General features: G+C 45.5%; 1 protein-coding gene across 1 annotated transcript; it reads right to left on the reverse strand.

The window, feature by feature from the left end:
• Positions 1-21089: 21089 nt before the first annotated feature.
• Positions 21090-24809, reverse strand: LOC100286383 (uncharacterized). The gene is made up of 7 exons (NM_001159270.1): positions 23795-24809; positions 22924-23067; positions 22712-22839; positions 22213-22420; positions 21889-22126; positions 21640-21790; positions 21090-21540 (listed from the first exon to the last, which is right to left on the reverse strand). The coding sequence occupies exons 1-7, from the start codon at positions 24702-24704 to the stop codon at positions 21262-21264; spliced, it is 2058 nt and encodes a 685-aa protein (NP_001152742.1). The 5' UTR covers positions 24705-24809; the 3' UTR covers positions 21090-21261.
• Positions 24810-25218: the final 409 nt, after the last annotated feature.

Genomic DNA, 25218 nt, shown 5'->3' on the forward strand with positions numbered 1-25218 from the left:
TTCACAAATTTTATTTGGGAATACCATGGTTTTAGAGGCTAAATGATGTTTGGTAGACCATCAAAAACCACATTATATAAAAAATTTGGTTTCGGCAATAAGTATAGAAAACTTTGGTACATACCAAAGTTTTTCTTGTGGGCGTGAAGCGGGGCGACGAGTGTTGTGCAAACCGTCTTTAGATGTAAGAATGCACGCGAGTCTCCTGATTTGTTAGATTAAGTTTCATGTGAACCGGTACACAGTTCTTTTTTAGTCCATATGAAGTGTTATGATTTATTTGACTTGTATGATCGTTTGTCAACAACGTTTCAATGGAACTTAATGACATCACAAAAATCATGACACCAAATAGGTGTTCGATTGACTGCGGTAAAAAACTATAGTTATGCCATAACAATTATCAGACTATATAGTATTGAAAAACTGTGAAAATTGCGCTCTCAAAATGGGCCTAAGCTGCAATCATGTGTGCAAAAGTGCAATGAACATCAGCCATGCCTGCTTGACCTGTATGAATGATGACATTTACTATTACAAATACGTGTAACTTAGATCTGACGCTCGACGTCGCTCGAGTTGTTAGGTCGTCCCCATACCTTCTACCCATAAGGTAGCATGAGAATGAACTATTCCTTTGTAATAAGATAACATTATTTGTGGTCTAGCCCAATGAGGTGCGCCCTCATAAACCCGACCCACGCTTAGTGAGGTTCGCCCTCATAAACCTGATCCGGCTTGGTGAGGTCCGGCCTCATAAATCCGATCTCTGGTGTTCATCGCACATATCTCAGGTAACCAATTATAAAGGAAGAATTTACTCTCAGTTCAGTCCTTATGTATTAATTCATTTTCCTGTTTAAAATTACGCATATCGTTTCCTCTAGACCTCTACCCTCATGCGGACCCAAACTGTTGTTGTTATCATGAAATCTGAGTTATGTAACTAGCCTGACACTTAGTTTGGAGGATCCCACTTGATGATGAATGAGGATCGAGTTACTAGGAACTCGATCTAGGGGAAATGTCCACGTTCTCGAGGGTGGTTCGGATCTAGGTAATCGCTTAGCATGGTCCTGTACCGTAATCCTACGCCCTCCACCACCCTAGAACAGGTGTCCTAGTACCTTGGATTGGATTCCTGGAAGTCCGAACCTTGTCCAAACTTAAGGGTTGGTTCCCGAAACAATACTCAACAGGATCCAGTTATATGATTCGATGGATTGAATGCAACAAAATAAGGGTCCCATGGGTACGCTGCTGAGCATTGGTCCTGAGCCGTATTCAGGACTGACCTCTGGTCTAACGATTGACTCAGAGAGTCGAGACTACCTCCGAGAGTGCCAAGGTACCTGGGGCCAGTAGAGGAAAAATCTTGCCTTTGAACCAGGTTGCACGTACGCGAGGTCCAGTCCGGTGGGGGTCTGGACCCACAAACTCGGCTTATTATCGTACGTCGCATAGTTCAAGTATGCTAACCTATGAAAGAATTGTTTACTCCCAAGTTTTGTCATTGCTGCAATAGCGAAGCGCTGCCAAGCGAACCAGTTGACATGGAGGCCGCAGGTGCAGAGCTGATGCACAGGACCAGCATGCCTAGAGTAAGGCGCTTGTTTGGCCCCACCTGCGGGTTTGCCACCTCACCTAAGGTGGCCCGAGGGCCTCTGTCGGTACCCCAAATATAGGGTACCCACTCTTGTTGGCTTTAGGCAGGACCCCTGTGCCTATCAGTGGCCATGGGATGATGAGCAATCTACTCCAACTTAGAGTTTGGGCTAGTCCAGTAGGGTCATTCGCCTTCGAGCCACCGGCACCATCACACACCCTGTTGCTGGGATTACTCGTCATCTACAGTCTGGGGTCGGACCCTCGTGGGACAGTCCCGGACCCCTACATGTGTCGTCTAGACCTCTGACCAGGGGAGGTCCGGTGCCACCACGTGTCTAGACCATCATGGATGAGTCTCGGACCTCCACAAGTGCCATCCGAACCCCTGACTAGGGAGGTCTGGGTCCACCACGTCTGCGTACGTTCCCGGTCCTTGCTCTTCACTTAGGTGGAGATACGGTGCTGCCACGTGGCCTGAGGCGTATCACGAAAGTTGTCAAGCATTGCCTATCATAGGCATCTGCCATGGTGGGCCGTCCACATTAAATGCGGGCATGATGCACACTTTTCCACACTAGTGGCAGACAACATGCACCCTGCATTAAATGTTGGCGACGTGTGCAGTTCGCAAGGCCTAGGTCGCGCCAATAACTTGCGCGTTACCAAGGCAAAGACCATTGACCCACTGCGTCGTGTGTGGGTAATTCTCATCATGACTTCTAGTATTCCCGCTATAGAGGCAGGAAAAGCAACAGGAAGAGGGACATGAGAACACCATCCACCTACTCCCCTACGCAAGTCGACAAGCCAGTCTACACCACAGCCTACACCACAGCCTACACCAAGCCTTCACCCACACGCCGACAACATGGGGCGAAGGCGAGTCTAGACAGAGGGCCCACATGGTGACCATTATCTGATGCTCTGCGCTTCATACTTTAGTATTCCTGGGCCCACCAGTCGGGGCCAAGCTCCATTGTACGTGCTCCCCTTGGGCTATAAAGGGAGGGCACATGCGTTGTAGGGGGAGCGGGTTCGAGACATCCAGGGACTCGGGCAGACACACTCACTTAAGCGCTCTCGAGTCCACCCAAGTTCATCAACACTCACAACAATACAACTCACAATAGAGTAGGGTATTATGCTCCGGTGGCCCGAACCACTCTAAACCCTTATGTGTTCTTGTGTTCATCCACCAGATCTGGCAAACCCTAGGTTGCCCTGTTCATATGATTAGGCATGTAAATTCTTCTGCCCGACTGGAGTTTACTCTTCAACATTATTCTTAAAATATGGTCAGAGGTCTAACTCTGGCGAACCTTCTAGATAGTGGCGAAGGGGTCATAGTCATCCATCCGACAGCATATACTCATACTTCAAACCACCGGAACAAAATCGTAGTTGCCCGCTCTATCTTGTAGTATTCTTAAATCCAAAAATAGTGATAAGAGATTCAATTGTTATGAACATTAAAGCAAAGACGACACTAGAGCGCATCAAGGAAAAACATGTGCCAACACCAATAGGAGTAAAGGATGTTTGTGTATATTTCACATGGATAGCTCTATTTTGGATAGATTAGGAGTTAAAGTATTTTCAAGAGTTTCTTAAGCTCACTCACAATCTTGATAAGACTTAAAACATTCTCTAACAATTCTTTATCTAAACTCTCAACCTTTCTATACTTAGAAAAGTCAATCTAATTGTGGGAACATTCGTGTGTGGATCCATCGACTAATCAGAAGGTGGAAGGACATGGAGAAGTATGAATATGATAGGTTTTCCAATGCAAATGTAGAAGAAAGAAGGTATAAAAAAGATTGGATGATTTTAAAATAATCTAGGATTCCTGATTCAAAACTACCTTCTCTTTAGGAGTGAGATTTTAAAAATGGTTTGAGCGAGCCAACAAATATTCTCCCAATTTTTAGTCACTTAGAAAACTCATTAATTTACCAAGTGATTTTTAGAAACTATAGGAGATGCTCTTAGGATAAGGATTTGTTATAGTAATTTTTAAATTATGTAATAAAAATAAGATTGGTAGTTGGTTTACCGAACAATTGGATATATTGTAAAGAAGTGAATCGACAAACTTTAAAAGTTACACGAATTTGTTCAAAATTATGGAACAGGTTCTACGCTTTTAAACAAAATTCAAGTTAACAAAGAAGTAGGCTTATATTTTAACTAGACCATCAAATTACTAGGCACAAATGGATGTTTAATAACCCTTTTGTCCAGTCAACTACAACCAAAAGCTCGCACAAAATAGATCAGGCCAGGACCTAAAATTCAACAACACAAGATTGAAACAATTCAAATACAATAAATAGAAAGACACAAAAGTGTTGATGCTAAGGTTTTACTTCATCACCAAGGTTTAGGTTACCTATGTCCTGATTATTAAGAAATATGGAAATGCTTAGGTCTTTTCCATCCCTATCTCTTCTTCAAGTGATAGGCAAAGCTTAGGTTTAAGGGTTCTTACTAGAGAAGTCAGGGCAATAAAAAATCTCCTAATCACTCTGTAGACCTTTGGTGCTTTACTAAGTGATGTCTAACCATTTAGGGGCCAAGTTATAAGAGTAATTGAAAGGGATTTAGGCTTACACCTAGTCCTAAATAATTTTGGTGATTGAATTGCCCAACACAAATCTTTGGACTAACTAGTTTGCCCAAGTGTATAGATTATACAGGTGTAAAAGGTTCACACTCAGCCAATAAAAAGACCAAGTTTTGGATTCAACAAAGGAGCAAAGGGGCAACCGAAGGCACCCCTGGTCTGGCGCACCGGACTGTCCGGTGTGCCACCGGACATGTCCGGTGCACCAGGGGGACTCAGACTCAAACTCGTCACCTTCGGGAATTTCCAGGGGCGACTCGGCTATAATTCACCGGACTGTCCGGTGTACACCGGACAGTGTCCGGTGCGCCAAGGGAGGTCGGCCTCAGGAACTCGCCAGCTTCGGAAAACTCCAACGGCTAGTCCACTATAATTCACCGGACTGTCCGGTGTGCACCGGACTGTCCGGTGCGACTCCGGAGCAACGGCTATCTCCGCGCCAACGGCTCTCTGCCGCGCATTTAATGCGCGCTCTGCGCGCGCAGAGGGCAGGCTCGCCCATGCTGGCACACCGGACAGCAAACAGTACCTGTCCGGTGTGCACCGGACACCCAGGCGGGCCCACAAGTCAGAAGCTCCAACGGTCAGAATCCAACGGCAGTGATGACGTGGCAGGGGCACCGGACTGTCCGGTGTGCACCGGACTGTCCGGTGCGCCATCGAACAGACAGCCTCCCAACGGCCACATTTGGTGGTTGGGGCTATAAATACCCCAACCACCCCACCATTCATTGCATCCAAGTTTTCCACTTCTCAACTACTACAAGAGCTCTAGCATTCAATTCTAGACACACTAAAGAGATCAAATCCTCTCCAATTCCACACAAAGCCCTAGTGACTAGTGAGAGTGATTTGTCGTGTTCTTTTGAGCTCTTGCGCTTGGATTGCTTCTTTTATTTCTCACTTGTTCTTGTGATCAAAACTCCATTGTAATCAAGGCAAGAGGCACCAATTGTGTGGTGGCCCTTGCGGGGAAGTTTTGTTCCCGGCTTTGATTTGAGAAGAGAAGCTCACTCGGTCGGAAGGACCGTTTGAGAGAGGGAAGGGTTGAAAGAGACCCGGCCTTTGTGGCCTCCTCAACGGGGAGTAGGTTTGAGAGAACCGAACCTCGGTAAAACAAATCCGCATGTCTCACTTGATTATTCGCTTGCGATTTGTTTTCACGCCCTCTCTCGCGGACTCGTTTTTATTTCTAACGCTAACCCGGCTTGTAGTTGTGTTTATATTTGTAAATTTCAGTTTCGCCCTATTCACCCCCCCCCTCTAGGCGACTATCAATTGGTATCAGAGCCCGGTGCTTCATTAGAGCCTAACCGCTCGAAGTGATGTCGGGAGATCACGCCAAAAAGGAGATGGAGACCGGCGAAAAGCCCACTACAAGCCATGGGAGCACTTCATCGGAAGAGTCCCGCACCAAGAGGAAGGAGAAGAAGAAGGACTCCTCCAAACGGAAGGAGAAAAAGTCTTCCTCCTCTCACCACAAAGAGAAGAAGGAAAAGTCTTCTTCTCACAAGCCGCATCGGAGAGGAGACAAGCACAAAAGGATGAGGAAAGTGGTCTACTATGAGACCGACACTTCATCAACATCGACCTCCGACTCCGATGCGCCCTCCGTAACTTCTAAACGCCAAGAGCGTAAGAAGTTTAGTAAGATCCCCCTACATTACCCTCGCATTTCTAAAAATGCACCTTTACTTTCCGTCCCATTAGGCAAACCACCAACTTTCGATGGTGAAGATTATGCTAGGTGGAGTGATTTAATGCGATTTCATCTAACCTCACTCCACAAAAGTATATGGGATGTTGTTGAGTTTGGTGCACAGGTACCATCCATAGGGGATAAAGACTATGATGAGGATGAGGTGGCCCAAATCGAGCACTTCAACTCTCAAGCGACAACAATACTCCTCGCCTCTTTAAGTAGAGAAGAGTATAACAAAGTTCAAGGGTTGAAGAGCGCCAAGGAGGTTTGGGATGTGCTCAAAACCGCGCACGAAGGAGATGAACTCACCAAGATCACCAAGCGGGAAACGATCGAGGGGGAGCTCGGTCGGTTCCGGCTTCGCAAAGGGGAAGAGCCACAACACATGTACAACCGGCTCAAGACTTTGGTGAACCAAGTGCGCAACCTCGGGAGCGTCAAGTGGGACGACCACGAAATGGTTAAGGTTATTCTAAGATCTCTCATTTTCCTTAACCCCACTCAAGTTCAATTAATTCGTGGTAATCCTAGATATACTAAAATGACCCCCGAGGAAGTTATCGGGAATTTTGTAAGTTTTGAGTGCATGATCGAAGGCTCAAGGAAGATCAACGAGCTTGATGATTCCACCACATCCGAAGCTCAACCCGTCGCATTCAAGGCGACGGAGGAAAAGAAGGAGGAGGCTACACCAAGTCGACAACCAATCGACGCCTCCAAGCTCGACAATGAGGAAATGGCGCTCGTCATCAAGAGCTTCCGCCAAATCCTCAAACAAAAGAGAGGGAAAGACTACAAGTCCCGCTCCAAGAAGGTTTGCTACAAGTGTGGTAAGCCCGGTCACTTTATTGCTAAATGTCCATTATCAAGTGATAGTGACAGGGGCGACGACAAGAAGGGAAGAAGAAAGGAGAAGAAGAAGTGATGATTCAATAGCATTTAAGGGTGTGTTAGAGGGTCAGCTATACTTAGTAGATTTTGATAGAGCTGAGCTCGACACATGCTTAATTGCTAAGACTAACATGGGTTGGCTCTGGCACCGCCGACTAGCCCATGTTGGGATGAAGAATCTTCATAAGCTTCTAAAGGGAGAGCACATTTTAGGATTAACAAATGTTCATTTTGAGAAAGACAGGATTTGTAGCGCATGCCAGGCGGGGAAGCAAGTTGGAGTCCATCATCCACACAAGAACATCATGACGACCGACAGGCCGCTTGAGCTACTCCACATGGATCTATTCGGCCCGATTGCTTACATAAGCATCGGCGAGAGTAAGTATTGTCTTGTAATAGTGGATGATTATTCTCGCTTCACTTGGGTATTCTTTTTACAGGAAAAATCCCAAACCCAAGAGACCTTAAAAGGATTCTTGAGACGGGCTCAAAATGAGTTCGGCTTAAGAATCAAGAAAATAAGAAGCGACAACGGGACGGAGTTCAAGAACTCTCAAATTGAAAGCTTTCTTGAGGAAGAGGGCATCAAGCATGAGTTCTCCTCTCCCTACACCCCTCAACAAAATGGTGTAGTAGAGAGGAAGAATCGAACTCTATTGGACATGGCAAGAACCATGCTTGATGAGTACAAGACACCGGACCGGTTTTGGGCCGAAGCGGTCAACACCGCCTGCTACGCCATCAATCGGTTATATCTTCACCGAATCCTCAAGAAGACATCATATGAACTCCTAACCAGTAAAAAGCCCAACATTTCATATTTTAGAGTTTTTGGTAGCAAATGCTTTATTCTTGTTAAAAGAGGTAGAAAATCTAAATTTGCTCCTAAAACTGTAGAAGGCTTTTTACTTGGTTATGACTCAAACACAAGGGCATATAGGGTCTTTAACAAGTCCACTGGACTAGTTGAAGTCTCATGTGACGTTGTGTTTGATGAAACTAACGGCTCTCAAGTAGAGCAAGTTGATCTTGATGAGATAGGTAATGAAGAGGCTCCATGCATCGCGCTAAGGAACATGTCCATTGGGAATGTGTGTCCTAAGGAATTCGAAGAGCCTCCAAATGCACAAGATCAACCATCCTCCTCAACGCTAGCATCTCCACCGACTCAAAATGAGGATGAAGCTCAAGTTGATGAAGTAGAAGATCAAGCAAATGAGCCACCTCAAGATGACGGCAATGATCAAGGGGGAGATGCAAATGATCAAGACAAGGAGGATGAAGAGCAAAGGCCGCCACACCCAAGAGTCCACCAAGCAATACAACGAGATCACCCCGTCGACACCATCCTCGGCGACATTCAAAAAGGGGTAACCACTAGATCTCGTATTGCACATTTTTGTGAACATTACTCGTTTGTTTCCTCTATTGAGCCACACAGGGTATAGGAAGCACTACAAGATTCGGATTGGGTGGTGGCGATGCAAGAGGAGCTCAACAACTTCACTAGAAATGAGGTATGGCATTTAGTTCCACGTCCTAACCAAAATGTTGTAGGAACCAAATGGGTCTTCCGCAACAAGCAAGATGAGCATGGTGTGGTGACAAGAAACAAAGCTCGACTCGTGGCCAAAGGATATTCACAAGTCGAAGGTTTGGATTTCGGTGAAACCTATGCACCCGTAGCTAGGCTTGAGTCAATTCGCATATTATTGGCCTATGCTACTTACCATGGCTTTAAGCTTTATCAAATGGACGTGAAAAGTGCCTTCCTCAACGGACCAATCAAGGAAGAGGTCTATGTTGAGCAACCTCCCGGCTTTGAAGACAGTGAGTATCCTAACCATGTCTATAAGCTCTCTAAGGCGCTTTATGGGCTCAAGCAAGCCCCAAGAGCATGGTATGAATGCCTTAGAGATTTTCTTATTGCAAATGGATTCAAAGTCGGAAAGGCCGATCCTACACTCTTTACCAAAACACTTGAAAATGATTTGTTCGTATGCCAAATTTATATTGATGATATTATATTTGGGTCTACTAACGAATCTACATGTGAAGAGTTTAGTAGGATCATGACACAGAAATTCGAGATGTCTATGATGGGGGAGTTGAAGTATTTTCTAGGATTCCAAGTCAAGCAACTCCAAGAGGGCACCTTCATTAGCCAAACGAAGTACACTCAAGACATTCTAACCAAGTTTGGGATGAAGGATGCCAAACCCATCAAGACACCCATGGGAACAAATGGGCATCTCGACCTCGACACGGGAGGTAAGTCCGTGGATCAAAAGGTATACCGGTCGATGATTGGTTCATTGCTTTATTTATGTGCATCTCGACCGGACATTATGCTTTCCGTTTGCATGTGTGCAAGATTCCAATCCGACCCTAAGGAATCCCACCTTACGGCCGTAAAACGAATCTTGAGATACTTGGCTTATACACCTAAGTTTGGGCTTTGGTACCCTCGGGGATCCACGTTTGATTTGATTGGTTATTCGGATGCCGATTGGGCGGGGTGCAAAATTAATAGGAAGAGCACATCGGGGACTTGTCAGTTCTTGGGAAGATCCTTGGTGTCTTGGGCTTCAAAGAAGCAAAATTCGGTCGCTCTTTCCACCGCCGAAGCCGAGTACATTGCCGCAGGTCATTGTTGCGCGCAATTGCTTTGGATGAGGCAAACCCTGCGGGACTACGGTTACAAATTAACCAAAGTCCCTTTGCTATGTGATAATGAGAGTACAATCAAAATGGCCGACAATCCCGTCGAGCATAGCCGCACTAAGCACATAGCCATTCGGTATCATTTTCTTAGGGATCACCAACAAAAGGGGGATATCGAGATTTCTTACATTAATACTAAAGATCAATTAGCCGATATCTTTACCAAGCCTCTTGATGAACAATCTTTTACCAAACTTAGGCATGAGCTCAATATTCTTGATTCTAGAAATTTCTTTTGCTAGCTTGCACACATAGCTCATTTGAATACCTTTGATCATATCTCTTTTATATGCTATGACTAATGTGTTTTCAAGTCTATTTCAAACCAAGTCACAGGTATATTGAAAGGGAATTGGAGTCTTCGGCGAAGACAAAGGCTTCCACTCCGTAACTCATCCTTCGTCATCGCTCCAAGAAAAGGACCTTGTCTTTGGGGGAGAAAGTAAAAGCCCAAAGCAAAAGGACCGGATTTCGTCATTGGTATAATCTTAACTCATTTACTTATGACCAAAGGGGAAGAAATTACTTCGAGGGCTCTAGTGATTCCGTTTTTGGCGATTCATGCCAAAAAGGGGGAGAAATGAGCCCAAAGCAAAAGGACCGCACCACCACCAAATTCAAAAACTTAGTGCTTTCCAAAAGTATTTATCAATTGGTATCCTATTGTGTTCAAAAGGGGGAGAAAGTAGTATTTCAAAAATGGTATATCAAAACCCTCTTGAACACTAAGAGGTGGATCTCTTTTAGGGGGAGTTTTGTTAAGTCAAAAGAAAAGCATTTGAAACAGGGGGAGAAAATTTCAAATCTTGAGAATGCTTTGCAAATCTTATTAATGTACCTTTGACTATTTGCAAAAGAACTTTGAAAAGGATTTACAAAAGAATTTGCAAAAACAAAACTCGTGGTGCAAACGTGGTCCAAAATGTTACATAAGAAAGAAACATTCCATGCATATCTTGTAAGTAGTTATATTGGCTAAATTCCAAGCAACCTTTACACTTACATTATGCAAACTAGTTCAATTATGCACTTCTATATTTGCTTTGGTTTGTGTTGGCATCAATCACCAAAAAGGGGGAGATTGAAAGGGATTTAGGCTTACACCTAGTCCTAAATAATTTTGGTGATTGAATTGCCCAACACAAATCTTTGGACTAACTAGTTTGCCCAAGTGTATAGATTATACAGGTGTAAAAGGTTCACACTCAGCCAATAAAAAGACCAAGTTTTGGATTCAACAAAGGAGCAAAGGGGCAACCGAAGGCACCCCTGGTCTGGCGCACCGGACTGTCCGGTGTGCCACCGGACATGTCCGGTGCACCAGGGGGACTCAGACTCAAACTCGTCACCTTCGGGAATTTCCAGGGGCGACTCGGCTATAATTCACCGGACTGTCCGGTGTACACCGGACAATGTCCGGTGCGCCAAGGGAGGTCGGCCTCAGGAACTCGCCAGCTTCGGAAAACTCCAACGGCTAGTCCACTATAATTCACTGGACTGTCCGGTGTGCACCGGACTGTCCGGTGCGACTCCGGAGCAACGGCTATCTCCGCGCCAACGGCTCTCTGCCGCGCATTTAATGCGCGCTCTGCGCGCGCAGAGGGCAGGCTCGCCCATGTGAAAGGGAAATGTGCCCTTGGGCCATTTCTAAGTATTTTGGTGATTGAGTGCAAACACAAGGGCCTAAATGTGAAAATATGCTCATGGATGAACAAAGTGTAAATCACAAGTAAAGGTATGTTTCTAAGCCTTAGTACATTAGTTTTGTGTACTAACATCTTGTCTAAGTGTTAGAAACAGGAGAAAGAAGAAAAGAAAAGAAGTGGAGAGTGGCTGTGTACAGCCAAAGGCTGCTTCGGGCTGGGGCACCGGACTGTCCGGTGTGCACCGGACAGTGTCCGGTGCGCCAGATCAGCGCAGCGCAAACCAGCCGCTCTCGGGTTTTTCTCCGGCGACTTCGGCTAAAATTCACCGGACTGTCCGGTGTGCACCGGACTGTCCGGTGAGCCAACGGTCGGCCGCGCGATCGGCGCGCGACACGTGGCCGAGCCAACGGTCGGAAGGGAGCACCGGACTGTCCGGTGTGCACCGGACTGTCCGGTGCGCCAGATCTGCAACGGTCGGCAACGGTCGGCTTCGCTTTCTATGGAAACAAATCGGGCACCGGACAGTGTCCGGTGTGCACCGGACTGTCCGGTGCGCCACGAGACAGAAGGCAAAGATGGCCTTCCAGATTTGTTCCCAACGGCTCCTAGCTGCCTTGGGGCTATAAAAGGGACCCCTTGGCGCATGGAGGAGCACACTAAGCATTCCTTGAGCACTCTTGATCACTCACACATCAATCTCGCGCACTTGTTCGACATTCTAGTGATTTGAGCTCCGTTCTAGTGTGCTAGTCTTTTGAGCTCAAGTCTGGGTCTTGTGTGTGCGTATTCGCTGTGATCTTTGTGTCGTGTGTGAGTTGCTAATCCCTCCTTTGCTCTGTGATTCTCTGTGAACATCTTTTGTAAGGGCGAGAGGCTCCAAGTTGTGGAGATTCCTCGCAAACGGGATTGAGAAAAGAAAAGCAAGAACACCGTGGTATTCAAGTTGATCATTGGATCACTTGAGAGGAGTTGAGTGCAACTCTCGTCCGTTGGGACGCCACAACGTGGAGTAGGCAAGTTTTGTACTTGGCCGAACCACGGGATAACCACTGTGTCATCTCTGTGATTGGATTCTTGTGGTTATTGTGTTTTGACTCCTCTCTAGCCACTTGGCATAAACTGTGCTAACACCTAATCAAGTTTTGTGGCTATAAGTTTAAGTTTTTACAGGATCACCTATTCACCCCCCCCCCTCTAGGTGCTCTCAATTGGTATCGGAGCCGTTCTCTTCAAGAAAGGGACTAACCGCCCGAAGAGATGGATCCTAAGGGGAAGGGAATTGTGATCAACGACAAGGAGAAGGAGTCCTTCGTCAACGAGCCAAGGGATGACAAGTCCAATGACTCGGGCTCGGGCCACAAGCGAAGAGATGGGAAGAAGAAGAAGACAAGACGCATCAAGGAGATCGTCTACTACGACAGCGATGAGTCCTCTTCTTCCCAAAAGGACGACGACTACGACAAACAAAGGAAACCGGTTAATTCTAACTTTTCTTTTGACTACTCTCGTATTCCGCATAGTTCAAATTCACATTTGCTTTCCATTCCACTCGGCAAGCCCCCACACTTTGATGGGGAGGACTACGGATTTTGGAGCCACAAAATGCGTAGTCACCTATTCTCTCTCCATCCTAGCATATGGGAGATTGTAGATAGTGGAATGCACTTTAATAGTTCGGATAGTCCTATATTCATTAATGAGCAAATCCATAAGAATGCACAAGCTACTACTGTTCTTCTAGCCTCATTGTGCAGGGATGAATATAATAAAGTGAGTGGCTTGGATAACGCCAAGCAAATCTGGGATACCCTCAAGATCTCTCATGAGGGAAATGACGCTACCTTGCTCACCAAAATGGAGTTGGTGGAGGGCGAGCTTGGACGGTTCGCGATGATAAGGGGCGAGGAGCCAACTCAAACATACAACCGGCTCAAGACCCTTGTCAACAAAATAAGGAGCTACGGAAGCACGCGATGGACGGACCACGACGTCGTCCGACTAATGCTCAGGTCCTTTACCGTTCTTGATCCTCATTTGGTGAATAATATTCGTGAGAATCCCAGGTACACCAAAATGTCGCCCGAAGAAGTACTAGGAAAATTCGTCAGCGGGCGAATGATGATCAAGGAGGCAAGGTATGTGGACGACGCCTTGAATGGACCGATCAACGAGCCGCAACCTTTTGCTCTCAAAGCCACAGGGAACAAGGAGGCGCTACCCAGCAAGGTGGCGCAAATTGAGGCGGCCGGTCTTAATGAAGAAGAAATGGCCCTCATTATCAAGAGATTCAAGACGGTGCTAAAGGGTCGCAATGGACAGCCGAGCAAGACTAAGACCAAGGGGAAGCGATCATGCTTCAAATGCGGTAAGCTTGGTCATTTTATTGCTAACTGTCCTGATAATGATAGTGACCAGGAAAAGGGGAACAAGAGGGAAAAGAAGAAGCATTACAAGAAGGCAAAGGGCGAGGCGCATCTAGGCAAGGAGTGGGACTCGGATTGCTCCTCGTCCGACTCCGACAATGAAGGACTCGCCGCCACCGCCTTCAACAAATCAACCCTCTTCCCCAACGAGCGTCACACATGCCTTATGGCAAGAGAGAAGAAGGTATGTACTCGCAACTCTACCTATGCTTCTTCAAGTGAGGACGAATCTAGTGATGAGGATGAAGTAGATTATTCATGTTTGTTCAAGGGCTTAGATAGATCTAAGATAGACAAAATTAATGAATTAATTGATGCCTTGAATGAAAAGAATATACTTTTAGAAAAGCAAGAGGATTTGTTGTATGAAGAGCATGATAAATTTGTTGAGGCACAAAAATCCTATGCTTTAGAAGTTAAGAGAAATGAAATGCTTTCTTTTGAACTATCTACTTGTCATGAAACCATTTCTACTTTGAAAGGTGTCAACAATGATTTAAATGCTAAATTAGAAGTAGCAAACAAATCCAATTCTTGTGTAGAACATGTTGAAATTTGTACTAGGTGTAAAGACTTTGACATTAATGCTTGTAGTGAACACCTAGTTTCAATTTCCAAGCTTAATGATGAACTGGCTAGTCTTAATGCTCAACTTAAGACTAGCAAGAATGATTTCGATAAGCTAAAATTTGCAAGGGATGCCTACACAATTGGTAGACACCCCTCAATTAAGGATGGACTTGGCTTCAAGAGAGAAGCTAAGAACTTAACAAGCCATAAGGCTCCCATTCCCGCCAAGGAGAAAGGGAAGGCCCCTATGGCTACTAGTGCTAAAAGGAACCATGCATTTTTGTATCATGATAGAAGACAAACTAGAAATGTAAGTCATGATGCTTATGATTCATATGTTTATGATTCTCATACCATGTTTGCTCCTAGTTCCTCTTATGTGTATGATAGAAATGTTACTAGGAGAAATGTTGTTCCTAAAAGAAATGCTATTCATCATGTGCCTAGAAGGAATGTTATTCATGCTCCTAGGAAAATAGCAAATGAACCTTCCACAATTTATTATGCTTTAAATGCTTCCTTTGCTATTTGTAGAAAGGATAAGAAAATTGTTGCTAGGAAGTTAGGGGCAAAATGCAAGGGAGACAAAACTTGCATTTGGGTCCCTAAGGATATTTGCACTAACCTTGTAGGACCCAACATGAGTTGGGTACCTAAGACCCAAGCCTAAATTTGCCTTGCAGGTTTATGCATCCGGGGGTTCAAGCTGGATTATTGATAGCGGATGCACAAACCATATGACGGGGGAGAAGAAGATGTTCACCTCCTACGTCAAGAATAAGGATTCCCAAGATTCAATCATATTCGGTGATGGGAATCAAGGCAAGGTAAAAGGGTTAGGTAAAATTGCAATTTCTAATGAGCACTCTATCTCTAATGTGTTTTTAGTAGAGTCACTAGGATATAATTTACTATCTGTTAGTCAATTGTGCAATATGGGATATAACTGTCTGTTTACAAATATAGATGTGTCTGTCTTTAGAAGAAGTGATGGTTCACTAGCTTTTAAGGGTGTATTAGACGACAAACTTTATTTAGTTGATTTTGCAAAAGAAGAGGCCGGTCTAGATGCATGCTTAATGGCTAAGACTTGCATGGGCTGGCTGTGGCATCGCCGCTTAGCACATGTGGGGATGAAGAACCTTCACAAGCTTCTAAAGGGAGAACACGTGATAGGTCTAACCAATGTTCAATTCGAAAAAGATAGACCTTGTGCAGCTTGTCAAGCAGGGAAACAGGTGGGAGGAGCGCATCACAGCAAGAATGTGATGACCACTTCAAGACCCCTGGAGCTGCTGCATATGGACCTCTTCGGACCCGTCGCCTATCTAAGCATAGGGGGAAGTAAGTATGGTTTAGTTATTGTTGATGATTTTTCCCGCTTCACTTGGGTGTTCTTTTTGCAGGATAAGTCTGAAACCCAAGGGACCCTCAAACGCTTCCTCAGGAGAGCTCAAAATGAGTTTGAGCTCAAAGTGAAAAAGATAAGAAGCGACAACGGGTCCGAGTTCAAGAACCTTCAAGTGGAGGAGTTCCTTGAAGAGGAAGGGATCAAGCACGAGTTCTCCGCTCCCTACACACCACAGCAAAATGGTGTGGTAGAGAGGAAGAACAGGACGCTCATCGACATGGCGAGGACGATGCTAGGAGAGTTCAAGACCCCCGAGTGCTTTTGGACGGAAGCCGTGAACACGGCGTGCCACGCCATCAACAGGGTCTACCTTCATCGCCTCCTCAAGAAGACGTCGTATGAGCTACTAACCGGTAACAAACCCAATGTATCGTACTTTCGTGTATTTGGGAGTAAATGCTACATTCTAGTAAAGAAGGGTAGAAATTCTAAGTTTGCTCCCAAAGCTGTAGAAGGGTTTTTATTATGTTATGACTCAAATACAAAGGCGTATAGAGTCTTCAACAAATCATCGGGTTTGGTTGAAGTCTCTAGCGACGTTGTATTTGATGAGACTAATGGCTCTCCAAGAGAGCAAGTTGTTGATTGTGATGATGTAGATGAAGAAGATGTTCCGACGGCCGCTATACGGACCATGGCGATTGGAGAAGTACGGCCACAGGAACAAGATGAACGAGATCAACCTTCTTCCTCAACTATGGTGCAACCCCCAACCAAAGATGACGAACAGGTACCTCAAGTGGAGGCGCTTGATCAAGGGGGAGCACAAGATGATCAAGTGATAGAGGAAGAAGCGCAACCGGCACCTCCAACTCAAGTTCGAGCGATGATTCAAAGGGATCATCCCGTCGACCAAATTCTGGGTGACATTAGCAAGGGAGTAACTACTCGATCTCGATTAGTTAATTTTTGTGAGCATTACTCCTTTGTCTCTTCTATTGAGCCTTTCAGGGTAGAAGAGGCCTTGCTAGATCCGGACTGGGTGTTGGCCATGCAAGAGGAGTTAAACAACTTCAAGCGCAATGAAGTTTGGACACTGGTGCCTCGTCCGAAGCAAAATGTTGTGGGAACCAAGTGGGTGTTCCGCAACAAACAGGACGAGCACGGGGTGGTGACGAGGAACAAGGCTCGACTTGTGGCAAAAGGTTATGCCCAAGTCGCAGGTTTGGATTTCGAGGAGACTTTTGCTCCTGTGGCTAGGCTAGAATCAATTCGTATCTTGCTAGCATATGCCGCTCACCATTCTTTCAGGTTGTTTCAAATGGATGTGAAGAGCGCCTTCCTCAACGGGCCAATCAAGGAGGAGGTGTACGTGGAGCAACCCCCTGGCTTCGAGGATGAACGGTACCCCGACCATGTGTGTAAGCTCTCTAAGGCGCTCTATGGACTTAAGCAAGCCCCAAGAGCATGGTATGAATGCCTTAGAGATTTCTTAATTGCTAATGCTTTCAAGGTTGGGAAAGCCGATCCAACTCTTTTTACTAAGACTTGTAATGGTGATTTGTTTGTGTGCCAAATTTATGTCGATGACATAATATTTGGTTCTACTAACCAAAAGTCTTGTGAAGAGTTTAGCAGGGTGATGACGCAGAAATTCGAGATGTCGATGATGGGCGAGTTGAACTACTTCCTTGGGTTCCAAGTGAAGCAACTCAAGGACGGCACCTTCATCTCCCAAACGAAGTACACGCAAGATCTGCTAAAGCGGTTTGGGATGAAGGACGCCAAGCCCGCAAAGACTCCGATGGGGACCGACGGACACACCGACCTCAACAAAGGAGGTAAGTCCGTTGATCAAAAAGCATACCGGTCAATGATAGGTTCTTTGCTTTATTTATGTGCTAGTAGACCGGATATTATGCTTAGCGTATGCATGTGTGCTAGATTTCAATCCGATCCTAAGGAGTGTCACTTAGTGGCGGTGAAGCGAATTCTTAGATATTTGGTTGCTACGCCTTGCTTCGGGCTCTGGTATCCAAAGGGGTCTACCTTTGACTTAGTTGGATACTCAGACTCCGACTATGCTGGATGTAAGGTCGATAGGAAGAGTACATCGGGGACGTGCCAATTCTTAGGAAGGTCCCTGGTGTCATGGAACTCTAAGAAACAAACTTCCGTTGCCCTATCCACCGCTGAGGCCGAGTATGTTGCCGCAGGACAGTGTTGCGCGCAACTACTTTGGATGAGGCAAACCCTCAGGGACTTTGGCTACAATCTGAGCAAAGTCCCACTCCTATGTGATAATGAGAGTGCTATCCGCATGGCGGAAAATCCTGTTGAACACAGCCGCACAAAGCACATAGACATCCGGCATCACTTTTTGAGAGACCACCAGCAAAAGGGAGATATCGAAGTGTTTCATGTTAGCACCGAGAACCAGCTAGCCGATATCTTCACTAAGCCTCTAGATGAGAAGACCTTTTGCAGGTTGCGTAGTGAGCTAAATGTCTTAGATTCGCGGAACCTGGATTGAATTGTAGCATACATGTAGTTATGCTTTTGATCATGTTCCTTTTTGCATTATGTTGCTTATTATGGTGCTCAAGTTGTACAAACACTCTGGACCTCACAAGTCCGTTGCAAAGTGATGCACATGTGTAGGGGGAGATGTGTTACAACTTGACCCTTTGAGACTAACCATGTGCTTGAGTTTGATAATTTAGTCTCGAAGGAGGATTGAAAGGGAAAAGGTGGACTTGGACCATGAAAGACTTCCACTGCACTCCGATGAGAGGGTAACTAATTCCAAGTTCATCTCATGAAATCTTATTGCCATTTGCTCTTAATTGAAGACTTTGGTGAGGCAATGGGGTTAACGGGCCAAGATTGATCCCGTTTTGGTGCTTGATGCCAAAGGGGGAGAAAATAAAGGCCAAAGTGATAAATGGATCAGCTACCACTTGAGAGATTTTGAAAATAGTAGAATAGAGTTTTTGTTTTGTCAAAAGCTTTTATTGTCTCTTATTGTCTCTATTTTCAAAAGTTGGCTTCTTGTGGGGAGAAGTGTTGATTATGGGAAAAAGGGGGAGTTTTTGAAATCTTTGATCAATCTCTTTTGGAATGACTCTCTTTATACTTCAACATGTGTGTTTGACTTAGAGATAGAGATTTGAGTTTGATTTGCAAAAACAAACCAAGTGGTGGCAAAGGATGATCCATATATGCCAAAATTGAATAAAACCAATTTGAGTTTTTATTTAAAGTGATTTTGCACTTGTTCTAGTTGCTTTATATTGTGTTGGCATAAATCACCAAAAAGGGGGAGATTGAAAGGGAAATGTGCCCTTGGGCCATTTCTAAGTATTTTGGTGATTGAGTGCAAACACAAGGGCCTAAATGTGAAAATATGCTCATGGATGAACAAAGTGTAAATCACAAGTAAAGGTATGTTTCTAAGCCTTAGTACATTAGTTTTGTGTACTAACATCTTGTCTAAGTGTTAGAAACAGGAGAAAGAAGAAAAGAAAAGAAGTGGAGAGTGGCTGTGTACAGCCAAAGGCTGCTTCGGGCTGGGGCACCGGACTGTCCGGTGTGCACCGGACAGTGTCCGGTGCGCCAGATCAGCGCAGCGCAAACCAGCCGCTCTCGGGTTTTTCTCCGGCGACTTCGGCTAAAATTCACCGGACTGTCCGGTGTGCACCGGACTGTCCGGTGAGCCAACGGTCGGCCGCGCGATCGGCGCGCGACACGTGGCCGAGCCAACGGTCGGAAGGGAGCACCGGACTGTCCGGTGTGCACCGGACTGTCCGGTGCGCCAGATCTGCAACGGTCGGCAACGGTCGGCTTCGCTTTCTATGGAAACAAATCGGGCACCGGACAGTGTCCGGTGTGCACCGGACTGTCCGGTGCGCCACGAGACAGAAGGCAAAGATGGCCTTCCAGATTTGTTCCCAACGGCTCCTAGCTGCCTTGGGGCTATAAAAGGGACCCCTTGGCGCATGGAGGAGCACACCAAGCATTCCTTGAGCACTCTTGATCACTCACACATCAATCTCGCGCACTTGTTCGACATTCTAGTGATTTGAGCTCCGTTCTAGTGTGCTAGTCTTTTGAGCTCAAGTCTGGGTCTTGTGTGTGCGTATTCGCTGTGATCTTTGTGTCGTGTGTGAGTTGCTAATCCCTCCTTTGCTCTGTGATTCTCTGTGAACATCTTTTGTAAGGGCGAGAGGCTCCAAGTTGTGGAGATTCCTCGCAAACGGGATTGAGAAAAGAAAAGCAAGAACACCGTGGTATTCAAGTTGATCATTGGATCACTTGAGAGGAGTTGAGTGCAACTCTCGTCCGTTGGGACGCCACAACGTGGAGTAGGCAAGTTTTGTACTTGGCCGAACCACGGGATAACCACAGTGTCATCTCTGTGATTGGATTCTTGTGGTTATTGTGTTTTGACTCCTCTCTAGCCACTTGGCATAAACTGTGCTAACACCTAATCAAGTTTTGTGGCTATAAGTTTAAGTTTTTACAGGATCACCTATTCACCCCCCCCTCTAGGTGCTCTCACCATGCTGGCACACCGGACAGCAAACAGTACCTGTCCGGTGTGCACCGGACACCCAGGCGGGCCCACAAGTCAGAAGCTCCAACGGTCAGAATCCAACGGCAGTGATGACGTGGCAGGGGCACCGGACTGTCCGGTGTGCACCGGACTGTCCGGTGCGCCATCGAACAGACAGCCTCCCAACGGCCACATTTGGTGGTTGGGGCTATAAATACCCCAACCACCCCACCATTCATTGCATCCAAGTTTTCCACTTCTCAACTACTACAAGAGCTCTAGCATTCAATTCTAGACACACTAAAGAGATCAAATCCTCTCCAATTCCACACAAAGCCCTAGTGACTAGTGAGAGTGATTTGCCGTGTTCTTTTGAGCTCTTGCGCTTGGATTGCTTCTTTTATTTCTCACTTGTTCTTGTGATCAAAACTCCATTGTAATCAAGGCAAGAGGCACCAATTGTGTGGTGGCCCTTGCGGGGAAGTTTTGTTCCCGGCTTTGATTTGAGAAGAGAAGCTCACTCGGTCGGAAGGACCGTTTGAGAGAGGGAAGGGTTGAAAGAGACCCGGCCTTTGTGGCCTCCTCAACGGGGAGTAGGTTTGAGAGAACCGAACCTCGGTAAAACAAATCCGCGTGTCTCACTTGATTATTCGCTTGCGATTTGTTTTCACGCCCTCTCTCGCGGACTCGTTTTTATTTCTAACGCTAACCCGACTTGTAGTTGTGTTTATATTTGTAAATTTCAGTTTCGCCCTATTCACCCCCCCCTCTAGGCGACTATCAGTAATAAACACAAATGTGGCATCTTGACGAAGTAACATGTGCTCAATGTTGGGAATCTTGCTCACAACCTTCCATTCACTATATAGCTTAGTTCTCAAAGAATCACTCAAGAAACCAATGGAATAGTTCGAGAGAAGCACATATATAGTGAGCACAACCTTTTAAAGTGTGTAAGCATTTCCATACTTTCTGAAAGCTTGTAGGACATATAGTAAGAGAAAATTTATATTTGAGGATTTGGTAAGAAACTAATAATGAGCACAAGCTATTACAATTCAGGATGAATTCCATGTTTATTTCAACCAATACACAATAAGAAACAAACAAGCAACAATATGTCGATATTCATATAAAGGTGTGCATTAGGCCTTAGCCTACACTACCTTGCAGAAGGATGTGAAATGGTGCCCGAGGTGTAAGAGTAGCCTGAGCTTGCATCCAAGAAAAAAGTTGGTTTTGCAGCAGCAGGTAGAGAACTAGTATCATCATCATTGAGCATCACCATGACATCTGACATTGTAGGTCGGTCCATTGGATTCTGTTGAAGGCACCACAAGCCAATGTTAACACATTTTAGCACCTCAGTCTCTGAGTAGTTTCTCCCTAAAGAATCATCTATAATCTCTGCAAGTGTTCCCTCGCTCCAGTGCTTCCATACCTATCATTGATTTCATGTGTTTACAATTGGCAACAATATATTGTATAATTTTACAAGTAGTCTTATAGGTAGTATAGTGTTTTAAGGTCAAATACTCACAATGCTCACAACATCCTCGTTTTGCTCGTCGAAGTAATGCCCATTGTTCTTTTGTCCTGTTACAATCTCTATAACAAGGATGCCGAAACTAAATACATCTGATTTTATGGAGTATTGTCCACGCATCACATACTCGGGAGACATGTAGCCGCTGCAATAAGAAGAATTAGCAATATGGTCAATTAGAGGGCATTATGTATATAAATCGAACATTGAATGATTAACTACTAGATGACAGTGATTGATTACAATGTCCCAACGATGTGGTTTGTGATGCCTCGAGTCTGATCTTGCAAAAAGAGCCTGGCTAGGCCAAAGTCACCAATCTTAGGGTTCATATTTGAATCCAACAGAATATTGCTTGCTTTTAGGTCACGGTGAACTATCTTATTTTGAGAGTCTTCATGAAGATATTGCAATCCACGTGCAACTCCTTCAATTATGTTGAATCGTTTCCTCCAATCTAGTTGTCTTTTCTTCTCATGATCTAAATTATAAGCAACTTTTAAGGTTAGTACAACTACAAAAAGTTAACAACACATGCATATTCTTAAGGAAGATTATTTCCAGTACCAAAAAGAATATTGTCAAGGCTTTTGTTGGGCATGTACTCATAGACGAGCAACCTCTCTCCCTCTTCTAAGCAGAAACCCTCCAGTCGAACAAGATTTCTGTGATGAAGTTTTGCCATCAAACCTAGCTCATTTTTTAGTTCCTCTAGCCCCTGATCTAAACCCTTTGGTAGCCTCTTCACAGCCACTTCTTGTCCAGAAAGATTGCCCTACATCGGTTTTATTATCGACATAAGTTAATCAAATGAACTGGATATAAAATGTTGGAACATTCGAGAAGCTTCAAAGTATTATGTCATAATAGTTAAGTTTAAACTTTTTTTTTGAAAAAAAAAACATGCGTACAAGTCCATGATTTGTATATATGATTACTTCATACTTTGACAACCTGATATGAACCAACTATCCATGTATGTTGTACAACAATCACACAAACTCTTTTACATAAATCTTGCTATAAACTTGCAAAAGAACTGTTAATAGAGAGGGTGTTATCATACCTTGTAAACTGTTCCAAATCCCCCTTCGCCTAGTTTATTGCTTTCATCAAAATTATTTGTTGCTGCTTGTAGTGATGGCAACGATAACAATATCGACTTGATGCTTTCGATGTCCTCGGCCATATAAGCTAGCAAATTTGCACCGGTTTAGTTTTAAGTGTTAAAGACCGAAATGTATGATAGCTTGATACCAAACAATACAAAAGACTTACTTGTGTCTGTTTGGGGAAGATTTGTTCCTTGGTATGTTCTCTTCTTACGAACAATCCAAATGCAGAGGGCTATGGCAGCTATTGCAGCAACAAATACTATCGGCAATATAATTCCGAGAAGTTTGCCAACTGAATTTTTCTTACCTGGTGATTTTGCAAAAAAAAAATGAAAAATGGATTTAGGTTTGTCTAGCAATTGATGCGTCAGCTTTCTTTTATGTTGCTCGTCATTATAATGATGTTGTTGAATCTTACTATTACTGATTATATGCCCCCAACACAGCCTCCACGCATTATTAGAAACAACTGGCGTTTAATTTGTGCACTTGAATCATCATCATAAACAATAGTCATTGGATCTATTTTGTTGTAATAAAAAAATATTATCTCTGCCACTACGAACATAAAGTCACCTCTAAATTTACATATAAATTGTACATATCTATCATTATAAAAGTCTAGCAAACTCGCAAAAGAGAAAAGGCCAAAGTCTCGACACCAATACATAGAGTTTTGTGTTTACAACATTTTATTTTTATTGCACTTAATACTACATATTTGGTACAAAACCTATATAGTTTTATCGTGGCGTAAGCAAAGGCTCGGCAATTATCTTTTGTAAAAATAGAAGGATTGTTTTAACTATCTGTTTAGCTACAAATTTAGGTAGTTGTTTTGAATTAATGTAAAATTAGAGGTTATTTATATATTTTGTATAATGATAGAGGTGATTTATAGCACAGAATAGATATATACAATGATTATTATGACGATGAACGATGATCAGTAGAGTATATATAACAAATTAAATATGACAGGTTTCTAATTATGACGATGAACGATGACATGAAGTATCTAGATAAGCGCTCACCTCCTGTGGTGCCAGGTAGAACATCCGTGGAAGGCACCGGAGCTGGAGCGGCCTCCTCGCCGTTCATCTGCAGCTTCACCATCGGGCTGCCGGTGTAGAAGTTCCCCGTTTCGAACCTGAGGTTGCATCGCGAACCGTCGAGCCTCGCGCCGATCTCCTTGCTGTCGAACTTCTGCCACCACTGCGCCAGCAAGTCGTCCAGGCAGCTCCGGCACTGCACCGGCGATATGTCCCCCGCGCACTGCGCCATGGACCAGATGCCGGTCGGGAACCGCGGGTCGACCCCCGCCATCTGGCCCGTGGCGAAGTACTTCCTGGGAGACAAGGACGGGGCGGAGCTGTCCACCGCGTAGCGCGCGGTGGCGTTGAGCAGCCTGGTGATGGCGCCGTCGTAGGCCGTCACGTTGACTCCCGCGGGGACGCTGTTGCCGTTGATGAGGTCTCTCATGCCGGTGTTGTTGGTGGTGGCGAGGAAGTCCGTGGGGGCGAGGCGGACGTAGCACTGGTTGTAGACGAGCGCGGCGTCCCGGGTGCCGTTGCAGACCCGGTACACGTCCTGGCCGGCGTTGGTGCCGCAGTCGAAGCAGTCGGTGGGGCTGAGGTCGCCGCGGCAGAGTATGAGCCCGTACACGGCGTCGGCGCCCGCGCCGGCGGAGCCCGTCGCGAAGAGGGCGGGCGTGTTGGACGCGTTTGCCTGGAGGCTGAGGATGAGCTGCTTGATGTTTTTGGCGTAGGCGCTGCCGGCCGAGTAGTTGCCGGTGGTGTCGTCGCACGTCGGCCACGGGCCCACCCACGGCTGCGCGGCGGCGGAGGGGAGAAGCGTGAGCGTGACGGCCGACGCGAGCAGCGCTGCTGCTGCTGCTGCTAGCAGGGCGCGGCCGTGCATGGCGCACGCGAAGGGAGGAGCCATACAGCCAGCGCAGTGCAGGGGGGAGAACCGGTGAGCTGAAGCGATGGGTGCAGAGAAACTTGGCACGGAGAGGAGCTCAGAGTCCGACCATCATCAGCTATGCATGCGTGACAATGGCATCGGTAGCCGGTATTATATGATATAGTAGCCAAAAGCCAAAAACTGACGGAAAGATGAGCTGCAACTGCAACAAGTTGCTTGGCCAGTTTCGCAGAAACCTGACCAGAGCAGGTGCACGTGTTTCACTCAACTTGGTATTTTGGTCCAGTCTCGAGTGACCAGAGGAGCTGCACGCTACTGAGTGGGGGTGGGGGTTGCCTATCCACCGGAGGAGCCGAGACAAGACAGCGGCGTGGCTGGTGGTTTCTTCGGTCGCCGAGACTGCTGCAGGTCGCACAAAACAAAGAGAGAGGTGGGCCAAGTTGGAGCAACTAATCATTCTTGTAAATTAATCATTCTTGTAAATTATATAAAAAAGACATGAATAAAAAAACGGGTACAGAGGTCAGCACAA

The sequence above is a fragment of the Zea mays genome, chromosome 7 (assembly GCF_902167145.1).
Source record: "Zea mays cultivar B73 chromosome 7, Zm-B73-REFERENCE-NAM-5.0, whole genome shotgun sequence".
In the NCBI taxonomy this organism is placed as follows: Eukaryota; Viridiplantae; Streptophyta; class Magnoliopsida; order Poales; family Poaceae; genus Zea; species Zea mays.

What these genes read in the sequence shown, in the direction of transcription:
- LOC100286383 (NM_001159270.1), bottom strand. Translation starts at nt 24,704, where the DNA reads ATGGCTCCTCCCTTCGCGTGCGCCATGCACGGCCGCGCCCTGCTAGCA. An exon ending in TCTACCTGGCACCACAGGAG is followed by an intron (nt 23,068 to 23,794) that starts GTGAGCGCTTAT and finishes CAAAATCACCAG; the next exon opens with GTAAGAAAAATTCAGTTGGC. An exon ending in GATTTGGAACAGTTTACAAG is followed by an intron (nt 22,421 to 22,711) that starts GTATGATAACAC and finishes AAACCGATGTAG; the next exon opens with GGCAATCTTTCTGGACAAGA.